The sequence below is a fragment of the Molothrus aeneus genome, chromosome 27 (assembly GCF_037042795.1).
Source record: "Molothrus aeneus isolate 106 chromosome 27, BPBGC_Maene_1.0, whole genome shotgun sequence".
Lineage (NCBI taxonomy): Eukaryota > Metazoa > Chordata > Aves > Passeriformes > Icteridae > Molothrus > Molothrus aeneus.
In genome coordinates, this window is record NC_089672.1 from 3,514,494 (window position 1) to 3,525,516 (window position 11,023).

An 11,023-nucleotide genomic window follows, 5' to 3' on the forward strand; every position below is an offset into this window, starting at 1 on the left:
AGTGAAACCTTGCGGAATAATTGAGGGGGCACATTATGCGTTCAATACCAAACTACACTGTAGTCACCGTATGGTGATTGAGTTGGGTCTCTAGGCCTTTAAATACCCTTGTGGGTGCAGCACAATTCGTGCTCGCTTCGGCAGCACATATACTAAAATTGGAACGATACAGAGAAGATTAGCATGGCCCCTGCGCAAGGATGACACGCAAATTCGTGAAGCGTTCCATATTTTTCGCACCTCCCCACACCCACATTTTCCATCCCGTGCCCAACCGCCTGCGCTGAGACCCCCAAACCTCCTCCTCCCCCTCATCCTCCTCGTCCTCTTCCTCATCCTCATCCCCACGGAGACACAGAGCCGGAGCAGGGGAGCACCGTTTTTATTGTTGCTGAACCAGCGAAGGAGGCGCGAGGGGCTCCCCTGGGTCTGGGGGTGCCCGCGGTTAATGGCAGTCGGTGTCATCGTGGGACAAGAGCAACCAGCAAAGATTTCCCTGCGAGCACCCCTTGGCACATAGAGGGACCCCCAAAATGCCCCGTGGAAAAGCAGAGCCCCAAAGGGGGCTGCACCCCTCCAGCACACACACATGTAAATACACACACACACACACACACACGTGATAAAAAACACAAGCTATATTACACTTAAAAACAGCCCCGTTCTGCAGGCTGTGGGGTAAAAAGCACCCGGAGCTGCCCACACCCCGCCCTGGCCGAGCCCCCGGTGGGCACGGGGCTGCGGGAGGGAACGCGGCAGCCCCGGGGCTCTTCCGCCGGCTCAGCGATTGCTCAGCAGCCGCCGGGAGCTGTTTCACCGCAGAAAAATCTGGACCCAAATCACCCCACGGAGGGAGGCTGGCCCCGCCTGATTCTTTTTAAAAAACACCTGGGTTATAAATAGACACACAAACAGTTCCAGGAGGGCTGTGCGGGGAGCAGGGAGGGCGAGAGGCACCTGCTCTGCACCCATTGCCCTGCTGCCAGCACAGCCAAGGGCACAGCCACAAACCCCCGGCCTGGAGCGGCTGCTGGAGCAGGGGAAGGGCTGAGGAAGGTCCAGGAGAGGCTGCAGAGGACACAGGAGGGGCAGGGCAGCTGTGGGGGCATCAGCTCATCTGGCCCAGGTAGTCTGAGAGCAGCAGCTCCGGGGGCAGGAACACGCGGTGTTTGTTGCTCACTTTCATCTGGCGCTTCCCTTCGATGTCCGAGCCTGTGGGTGGGATGGAGAGGTCAGCACAACCCTGCTCCCCCTCTCAGGGGTGTCCAACAGGCCCTCCCAGGCCTCCCCTCCTCTCCCTGGGGCTCATGGTGAGCACAGGCTCCCCTGTTTTTTGTGCCCTCCATCCTGGGGCTCGCTCTCCCCATCATTAACACTCAGGCTGATTGCCACAATTGGTTCCTAATGAATCAGCAGAGCCTCCTCTGGAGGGATGGAGCCTGATTCCATCCCTGCCTTGGCAACAAAACCTTTGGGGATGCCCAGGGCAGCACGGCCGATCCCTGGGAGGAGGAAGCAGCTGCAGGAGAGGGAACCCCGTGAGCAGATTCTTGCTTTGGACCACCCAAATTTCCCCTCAGAGCCGGGTCTGGCTGAGCTTGGTCACCACTGGGGCTGCCCAGGGAGCTCAGGGCATTGCTGGGGAGGAAGCAGAAGGGGTGGGACCGCGGGGTTATCTCTGAGCCCCAGGGCGAGGTGGGGCCCACAGGAGGAAGGGAGGAAAAAGGCTGAGCTGGAGAGGAGAGATAGTGATGGAGGGAAAAGGGAAAAACAACAACAAAATGGAAACCAAAACTAAAACCAAGCAGACATAGGGCTCTTACTGGCAGAGACGAGATCCATGTACTGGCAGAGTGCGTGGAGCAGGAGCCTCTCAAAGCTGGGGGAGAGGGGACAGCGTTAGAGCCTGACCTGTGTGTCCCTGCCCTGCATCCTCCCGGGGACACACAGAGCAGAGGGGGAGCACAAAGTGCCCCAAGGCCCTGCCCAGGCATCCCCAGGTGCCTCCCACCCACCAGGCCAGGGGGAGACCCAGCCCCAGGGGTGTCCTGTGCTCCCAAACCCCCTCTGCAGTCTGGGGCAGCCCTGGGGCACAGGGATGGGGAAATACCTGTTATCCATCAGGGCTGTGTACACAGAGTGGGGGGTGACAGAGAAGAAGGCCAGCAGCTCCTCCTCCAGCCCCTCCAGCGTCCCCTGTGAGGAGAGGCAGGAACTCAGTGAGGAAAGGACAGTGGTGGCACAACTGATTCCCCAGGATTTACTGCCAGCAGCTCCTGGGCAAGCTAATTGAATGGGAGACAGCAGGGAGAGGAGAAATCTCCCATCTCCAGCCCCTGAGGCAGGGAAGGATCCAGCTCCTGCCAACTCCACGCTGTGTGTGCCAAGGGCTGGCACCATCCCTGGTGCTCACAGCCAACAGGCAAAGCTCAGTGCTCTGCAGAGCTCTGTGACCCCAGAGACAGAGCAGCACACTGAAGGCAAACAAGGCAGCGGGCAGGAGGAGCCCAGGCTGCACTGAGAGGCTCTAATTAGCACCAGGAAAAAACAAACAGAGCCCCACAGAGCACAGGGAGGCAGCACCCCCAGGGATGGCAGAGAAAGTGCAGGGCTGCATTCACCTCCCTCCTTTTACCCCCTTTCAAAATACACCAGAGTTGCCCCAAATAACCTTGTGTGGGCCACTGTGAAGACCCCAAAGGCTCCACTGCTGTCCCCGTCCACAAACACGCCCGGTTTCACCTCTCACCTGCTGTCACTGCACAGAAACTGGGAGACAACCACTAAAAAAAGCCCTGTAAGTGCCAGAAAAATCTGAACGGAGCCAGGAAAACCCCATGTGCTGGGAGCTGGATGTGTGTCTGCAACACAAGCACGTTCCCAGGAGCTGCTCTGAAATGTGGCACGAGGTCAGGGCACAGCTCTGGGCTGTGCAGGGACCCCTGGCAGCCCCCCCTGTTGTGGTGGCACTTCAGGGTTTGCCTCAGACACCCCGGGTTTCTCCCTGATGATTCCCTCCCAGGTATGTCAGTCTCCTCTCCTTTCCCCTCCCAGCACTGTCTGTCAGTCCTGGCATTCCAGAAGTGATTGGCAGATCCAAAGGATGCCCTCTACCCCTGGGGGGCATTGGGCCATCCAGGTGTCCTTTGTCCCTTTGTCCCTCCCCTGCTGTCCCTGCTTGGTGGCTCCCTGCCCCTTCCCTGCCCCTCTCCCCAGGGTTCAAAGGAGCAGCAGCCACGGGCTCAGGGAGTTCTGTTGGAGCTGGTGCTGCATTCAGAGGCCAGAATAAAGCTCTGGATCCAAACCCTCCATCAGAACCGACTCCTTTCCTTCACCATCCCCTTAAAGCTTCTCCACATAGGGAAACCTGAGGAGCAGCCCCTGTTATGGGGGGAAGCTCCATCCCAGCACCACCAGAGCTCCTGCAGGCCTGGACTTGTCCCCATGTGCCCAGCTGCAGCACCCAGGCAGCCAGAAGTGTCCCTGGGGTGAAACACCACACACCCAGGCAGCCAAAAGTGTCCCTGGGGTGAAACACCACACACCCAGCCAGCCAAAAGTGTCTTTGGATAAAACACCACACACCCAGCCAGGCAAAAGTGTCTGTGGGGTCAAACACCACACACCCAGGCAGCCAAAAGTGTCCCTGGGGTGAAACACCACACACCCAGCCAGCCAAAAGTGTCCCTGGGGTGAAACACCACACACCCAGCCAGCCAAAAGTGTCTTTGGATAAAACACCACACACCCAGCCAGGCAAAAGTGTCTGTGGGGTGAAACACCACACACCCAGCCAGCCTAAAGTGTCTGTGGGGTCAAACACCACACACCCAGCCAGCCAAAAGTGCCTGTGGGGTCAAACACCACACACCCAGCCAGCCTAAAGTGTCTGTGGGGTCAAACACCACACACCCAGCCAGCCTAAAGTGTCTGTGGGGTCAAACACCACACACCCAGCCAGGCAAAAGGGTCTGTGGGGTGAAACACCAAACACCCAGCCAGGCAAAAGGGTCTGTGGGTGAAACACCACAGTTGCCGCTATTTGGTCAAGCAGCAAGGGCCAGACAAGCTCAGGCAGGTCCTGTCCACAATATTGGTAATAATTCCAATAGCCCCAGCCCTGCTGTGCCAGGCTGTCATCCCCAGCTCACCATGGGGATCCTGCCCCGCTTGAGGGTGGCGCGCAGGCGGCGGCTGATGCGCTGGAAGCACTCCTGGGGGGTGTAGGCAGGGAGCTCTGCAGGAGGGAGAAGGGATTTAGGCACAGCTCACAGCTCCAGAGCTCGCGGGGTCACTTTTTGGGAGGAGCCAGTGTCCCCCCAGCTGCCACACAGGGCTCCCTTTACAGTCACCCCTAAAGCAGCAATGCCCTCCCCAGCACAGGGGGTTTGGGGGTGGCTGTGCCCATCATCTCAGCCACTTCTGGCTCCCAAAAAACCCTCCCTGGTCCATGGTGGGGGTCTGCAGGCATAACCCACCCCCCCTTGCCACACCCATGGCGTGGGCTCAGGCATCCCCTGGCCCCACCACAGACTGGGAGTGGGTGCAGCCCTCCCAGAATGTACACAAGGAAGGAAAGGGAGAGGCTGTCCCCACCCTGCCTTCCCCTCCCAGCACCTTTCCACTTGTCTTCATTCTTGACAGGCAGCTTCCTCCTGTGCTTCTTCCTGGCCTCCTCCTCCAGGTAGAGCAGGACCCTCTCCTGCTCTTCTCCCGAGCGGTTCATGAAGTCGTTCCAGATCTGACAACAGAAGCCACCGAGCCCCACTGCAGAGGTCTGGGGGGGCACCTGGCTACCCAGGGCCCTTTCCCACACCCCACGAGCCCCCTCCTCACCCTCTCATCCCCAGGGACGGCCCTGAGTGTGGCCCTGTCACACCAGGGAGAGGCCACATTTCAAAACACCCGGTGACAGGGTCAGTGTTAGGCAATGGGGGTTTGGCAAGGGGCTTGTGCAGGAGGAAGAGCTGCAGCTCACCAGGCACTCACTGCCCTGCAGCCACAACTCTCCAGCGAGGACCTGCCGGGAAATTCCCTCATCCCATGGGCCCCAGGAGCCCATCACCCCTTGGCACACACGGCAGCAGATGCCACAGATCCCACCCTGACACCAAACCAAGCAGAAGCTGCAGTGCAGCAGCTCAGGCCAGGGAGGCAGAGGGATGCAGGAGTGCACTACAACCATGCCATGCCATTCCAGTGTCCCCAAGGCAGCAGGGTGGCTGTACCCACCTCCACATAGGTCTCATTGTTACAGGCCTCAGTGAAGATGCTGGGGGTGGCAGAGTGGGTGAGCTCTCCCTCGTCGCTCCCGCACTCATCCTGCTCCAGAAGCGTCATCAGGTAACGAGCTGGGGCCAAGAGCAAAGCCTCAGAGGGGGGAAGCACCTCCAGAGAGGCTCCTTGCCCCCAGAACAGCTCAGGGGAGGTTGCCCTGGGGAAAAAACCCTGCCTGGCCCTTACTGTTCTCCAGCCTCTGGAGGCTCTTGCGGCCCTTGGCCCTGGGGATGAGGTCGGAGTTGCGGATGGCTTTGTTGATGTAGTACTGCTTCCTCTTGGACGGAGAGAAACGCTTGGAGGGAGAGTCCTGCAGCAGGGGCAGGCAATCCTCGATCCTCCTGGGGGACACAGCAGCAGGGGTGAGCCCACCGAGGGCTCTGGGGCAGCCAGGGCAGCAGGGAGAAGGGGCACCAGAGCATCATCAGCACCATTGTTATGCAACACATCCTCCCACGGGACCTGTCCCCCTCGGGTCACTGTGACCTCCAAGGTGCTCAAAGCAGCTGTGTGTCAGCACTAGGAGGGCCAGGTAATTAACCTGGGTAATTAACCTGGGCACTTAAGCGTGCCACACAGGAAGCAAAGCAATGGATCCATCCCTGCTGCACCTCACGCTCAGCGTGGTCCTGAGTGGGTTGGCACTGACCCTGCCACTCTTTATTGAGGGCGGCAGGAACACCACCCCAGCCTGGCACTGCCAGCTCCTGGGGGCACCCAAAGGTGCTCTGCTCACCACACAGTCAGGGTGTTGCTTAGTCACAGGCACAGCTGAGGAATGACCATAAAACTGAGGCATTTTATGGGAAAATGAAGCCACACCACAAGCGAGAAGCTGGCCGGGCGCTGAACGCAACTGCTCAGGTTTCAAAGTTTACTAAACACCAAAGAGAGGAAGTTTCACTGCCTTCACTTGCGAAGAAGCTTCCCCTCAGGGTTGTGTGGGTTTCCTTTAGCCCAGCAGAAGGTGGGGGAGAAAATCAACACCCCTGAAACAACGCCCAGGACTGTCCATCCAGGACGAGGAGCTGCCCAGAGTCACCACTGTCTCCACTGCCACGGCCTTGCTCCATCCTCAGGGCCATGTCCCCACCGTGTCCCCTCCTTTCCAGCATTCTGGGAGCCCCAGTCCTGCAATCAGGTCCTGACAGAGGCGATCTGGGCACAGGGCAGAGCAGGTTGTGCTGTCCGATTGCAGCCCGGGCTAACAGCCAGCTGCTCACCCTCGCCAAAACCTTGATTTTTTTTTTTCCCCTTTGCCTGCATGGGGGCAGTGATACAGTCTTGGCTGCTGATGGGGAGGTATAAAAACAACCACTGGAGAGAAAACCGAGGCAAAGGTGGGCTTGGAAAGAATAAAAGAGACTCAGGTATCAAGGCAATGCCCAGAGGACGGGTGGGGAGCAGTAACCCAACCCGCCACAGCCAGCAACCAGGGCTGGTGGATCAAGTTGTGATACAAAGACGGTTACAAAAACCTGAATAAACAGAGGGAGTCACCTTACACTGGCCCCAGCTCGGGGGTTTGAGTACACAGCTGCGAGCCCGCCGCTCCCTGGCGTGTCAAAACCCGGGGTCAGCAGGGTGGGAGCACCCCCGGACGCCCCGAGCGCCGTGGCTGGGAGGGGAACAGGCTGAGCCACACTTTGCTCCCTTCCTGCAGCCTCCAGGGCCGTTCGTGGCGGCCCTGGCACCCGGCACTGCCACGTCTGCCCTGGCGCTGCCACCTCCGCCCGGTGCCAGCCTGGAGGGAGGTTCACAGGGGACAGTGACCTCGGGACAGCCACCCGAGCCAGAGCAGCACCCTCTGAGCCAGGGTGCCGTGCCAGGCTCATACGGGACGCCAGGAGGGATCGTTCAAACCGTGACCCCGGGACAATGGGCCTGACAGACAGACAGACAGACAGACAGACTCCTGCCTTCTCCTCCTGTCCCAGGGAACAGCGCCTGGAAGGGGAACTCGTTCTCTGCCGGGGGATTTCGGAGCTATTCCTGTCACTGACCCTTGGGCAGCAGAACGTGGCAGAGCAAAGACGTTCCGCAGCTCCGTCCCGAGCCCCCGGTACACCCGTGCAGGAGCGGGGGGCTCCAGCCCAGCCCCGGTGACCGGGAGCACCGTGACCTCCAGGGGATAAACGCTAATTATAAGGCTCATTATGCCGGTGCCGGGCTCCGCTCTGGCACCGCCGCCGGGCCCGGGGAGCTGGGGACGGGCTGTCCCGGGAGGCGCCGCCGCTCCCCGCCCGCACCGACAGCCCGGGGGGCTCCTGCCCGGCCCGACCGCCCCACGGCCCGCCCGGCCCCGGACCCGCACTCACGGGAACGGCTCCTCGGGGCCCGCGCCGCCCCGCAGCACCACCATGGCGCGCCGGGACTGGGATCGGAACCGGGACGGTGACCAGAACCGGGACCGGGACCTCCCTCCGCCTCCTCCACCCCCGGCCCGCACCGGCGGCACCGGGCCCGGCACCGCCCGCTGGAAGTGACGTCACGGAGGCGGGGGCACGGGAACCCCGCCCCGGGCGTCGCGGGAGGTGGGGCACCGGGGGTGCTTCGGGGAGCCCCTGGAACCGGGGCTCGACGGCTGCCGGACCCCATTAACCCCGCGTGAATCCCTGTTGTCCCCCCGATAGCTCCCCCGTTAATCCCCGTGAACCTCCAGTTAACCTCCGTTAAAGCCCCGTTAACCCCTGTTAACCCCCGTTAAACCCCCCGTTGCCCCCCGTTAACCCCCTTCCCCTCCGCCGCTCTACCGGGCCCCGCGCCCTGACGGCGCCGTTCCCCCGCCCGTCCGCGAGGCGGCGCTGCGGCCGCGCCCGGCCGCGCGCAACATTTGCATGCCGACCAATGGCGGCGGGGGGCGGGGCCTTCCGGGAGCGACGGGCCAATGAGAGCGCGGGGCGGGGAGGGGCGTGGCGCTCCGGGCGCGGCGGGCCAATGGCGGCGCGGGGCGGGGCAGCGCGGGGCGGGGCCGGGTCCCGCCGCCCGCCCGCCCGCCGCCCGCCCGCCCGCGGGGAGAGCAGCGCCGCGGGCCCCGCGCGCACCGGCCCCGCCGAGCCCGACCCCGGGCGGCCGCGGCTGCTATGCGGCTTCGCGGCGCACGGCCTGCACCGGGTAAGGGGGACGCGCCGCCGCACCGCTCCCGCCGATTGGATCGGCACCAAGAACGGGAGCTCCGCCGCGGCCGTAGCCGGGACCGGGAGTCGGGGGCTGGGCGGGACCGGGGCCGGGGAGCGGAGCCCAGGACCGGCCGCCTCTCCGAGGTGGGCTGGGCCCTCCGCTGCCGGTGCTAGGCGGGAGCGCGGCGCCCCCTCCCCCCGCGGCCGGTTACCGGCCGCCTCCCCCATGCGGGGCTGGGGTTCCTCCCCCGCGGTCGTTCCCGGCCTTGACTCTCCGTTCTCGCCGGGCGCCGCTGTCCGGGCCGGGCAGAGCCCCGTGGCCCCGCCCTGTGCCCCCCCCCGCCCGCCCCGCGGTGTCCTGGGGTCCGAACGGCGGAGGGGCCAGGCCGGGCCGACCCAGGCTCGCCTCTCCGTGTCGGGGGCGGCCGTTTCCCCCCGTTTGTTCGCGGGACCAGGGCCCATTGGGGCCCCGCTGCCTCCGTGCCCGGTCCTTCTGAGCGCCGCCGGTGCCACGTGCCGCCGGGAGCGGGGCCGGGCTCCGTTTTGGGGATGGGACTCCTGTTCTCCTAGGGTCCCCAGCCCCGTCCGTCCCCAGGGACGGCACCCACCGCGCACCCACCCTGTCCTTCTCCTCCTCTTCCTCACTCAGCCTCCACGCCACCCCCGGAGCCCTTCTCGGCAATGCCGGGAGCCCGCCTGGGGGGTGTCCGGCCGCGGCCAGCCCAGCCCCGGTGTCGGTGGCACAAAGGCCCTTCCGTCACACCCCCGCTGCCTATTTTTAGCCGCTGTCGCTGCCGAGCACCTGCCCTGGGGACGCGGGTGACGCCGCCGCCTCGAATCCCTCGCGGGACCCCCGTCACCGCCTCACGGCGGGGACGCACCGGGCCCCGTGGCCCCGGAGGGACAAAGGGGCACGGCTCAAGGTCACCGGGGTGCCACGGAGCCCCGGCTGTGGCCGCACCACTCGGGTTTCCCCTGTGGAGAAGCGGCAGCGTGGCTCCGGTGCGGCCCGCGGTGCTCGAGGAGGCGGCTCCGCGCCCGGTGCTGGCACCGTGTCACCCGGGGAGCCAGGAGCACGTGCCCGGCTCGGTCCGGCTCCGGTTCGCTCGTGGATGGCGCTGGGGACGGGGCTCAGGTGCGGTGCGGGGCAGGAGCGCGGCCGGTGAGCGGCGGCTCCGGGGCGGGGAGCGTCCGTACCGCGATCTCTCCCTCCTCCGTGGGGGCCACACGGCGCTGCTCGGAGGGGAAACTGAGGCACGGCCACCGCTGGCCCGCTTGTGCCGCGCCTCCGCTGGCTCCCGCTGGAGGCGGTGGCTGCTGAGCTTGCCGTGACGGTGGCGACGTGTCCGTGCATGGCGTGAGCCGGGCCGGGCCGGGCCGGGAGCGGATGCAGCCGCGGCGAGGCGTGGGGGAAGCGGCTCCCGCCCGCCCGCCCGTCCGCGGCCCCGGCCCGCACGGGCAGTAGGTTCCTCTTTCCAGAATGCGCGGGATTGTAGTGGAGCTGCCGGTCCCGGTGCACCGTAGGCTGTCCTGGCCCCGCAACCCCACGGTCGGTCAGTCCCCGTGAGGGTCCTGCCGTGTGTGCCCCCGGGCAGCTGAAACGGGCAAAGCCCGTACCCGGTACGACCGCGGTGCTGCGGTGAGCTCCTTCAGTGCAGGCGAGGTCACGGCTGGGAGCTGCCCGGCCACACCGGGGGCTGCCAACCACACCGGGAGCTGCTGGCCACACCAGGGCTTGGGAGCTCACTGCTAGAAGGGATCCAGACCAGGGCGTTGGGGTTCTGCAGGGTCGAGCTGAACTCCCCTCGGTGTTTTCCACTGGGGCAAAGCACAGATGAGCTGCTTGCAGCCTCACGTTGCCTTGGAGGCCCCCCAGGGAAGGGGAGCAAGGGGGCTCTGGGGGAGGTTGGCTGAGCCCGTTTGCCAGGGTTTCAAAGCTCCGCCTGTCCATCCCCTGGGATCTGCCCTGGGGTGCTTTGGGGCCCCTCCAGTGTGCAGCACAGACCCCAGTGCTGCCCACGCCCCACCACGATGCTCCCTTGGTGGGGATGTGCCTTGTCCCCTGTGTGGGACCCGGTGGATGTCCCTCCCCAGGGCCTGTTATCTGCGGGCGTGGGTCCGCCGGTATCCGCTGCCTGCAGGGCCGGGCAGGGCTATCGGGTCCGGCAGGCCCCTTCCCCCTTCAGCAGCAGGCCTGGCCGCCCTATCTCATTAGCTCGAGATTAATGAGGCTCCTGTGCTGTCTTTAACTCCTTCCTGCTCGCCAGCTCCTGCCCACAGCTCTGCTGACCCTCTGCTCTACTTCTCCCACAGGTTTGTGCCGACGCCTGCCGGACACTGACCCAGCTGAGGATTAGGGACACCGGCTGTGAGCAGGGGACCCTGAGGCTGCCACCCCCAGAAAGTGCCAGCTCTGCGAGGGAAAGGGTGATGTGCCGTGCTCCAGCTGCTGCCTGCTGAGCCTGAGGAGGAGTTTTGGAGCCTGCCTGGGACAAACAGCACCCCAATCCCAACGGGCAGCACCAAGCCTGCGACACACCGTAGCCCTTAAGCCAAGGAGACATCGGACCAAGCCTGAGAGGGATCAAGGGCCACATCCTTCCTTCCTAACCCGGTGTCAACCCCGA

At 64.2% G+C, this 11,023-nt stretch overlaps 1 protein-coding gene and 1 non-coding gene across 2 annotated transcripts; one reads left to right on the plus strand and one right to left on the minus strand.

Annotated features, from left to right (window-relative positions):
- The first annotated feature begins 128 nt into the window (after positions 1–128).
- On the plus strand, positions 129–235 carry LOC136567131 (U6 spliceosomal RNA). The gene has a single exon (XR_010785107.1). It is a non-coding gene; the product is annotated as a U6 spliceosomal RNA (small nuclear RNA).
- Positions 236–365: 130 nt separating this feature from the next.
- On the minus strand, positions 366–7,758 carry R3HDM4 (R3H domain containing 4). The gene is made up of 8 exons (XM_066566470.1): positions 7,596–7,758; positions 5,464–5,618; positions 5,233–5,351; positions 4,618–4,741; positions 4,152–4,237; positions 2,111–2,196; positions 1,824–1,879; positions 366–1,212 (listed from the first exon to the last, which is right to left on the minus strand). Exons 1-8 carry the CDS (start codon positions 7,637–7,639, stop codon positions 1,109–1,111), a joined length of 774 nt encoding a protein of 257 aa, XP_066422567.1. The 5' UTR covers positions 7,640–7,758; the 3' UTR covers positions 366–1,108.
- Between the last annotated feature and the right edge of the window lie 3,265 nt (positions 7,759–11,023).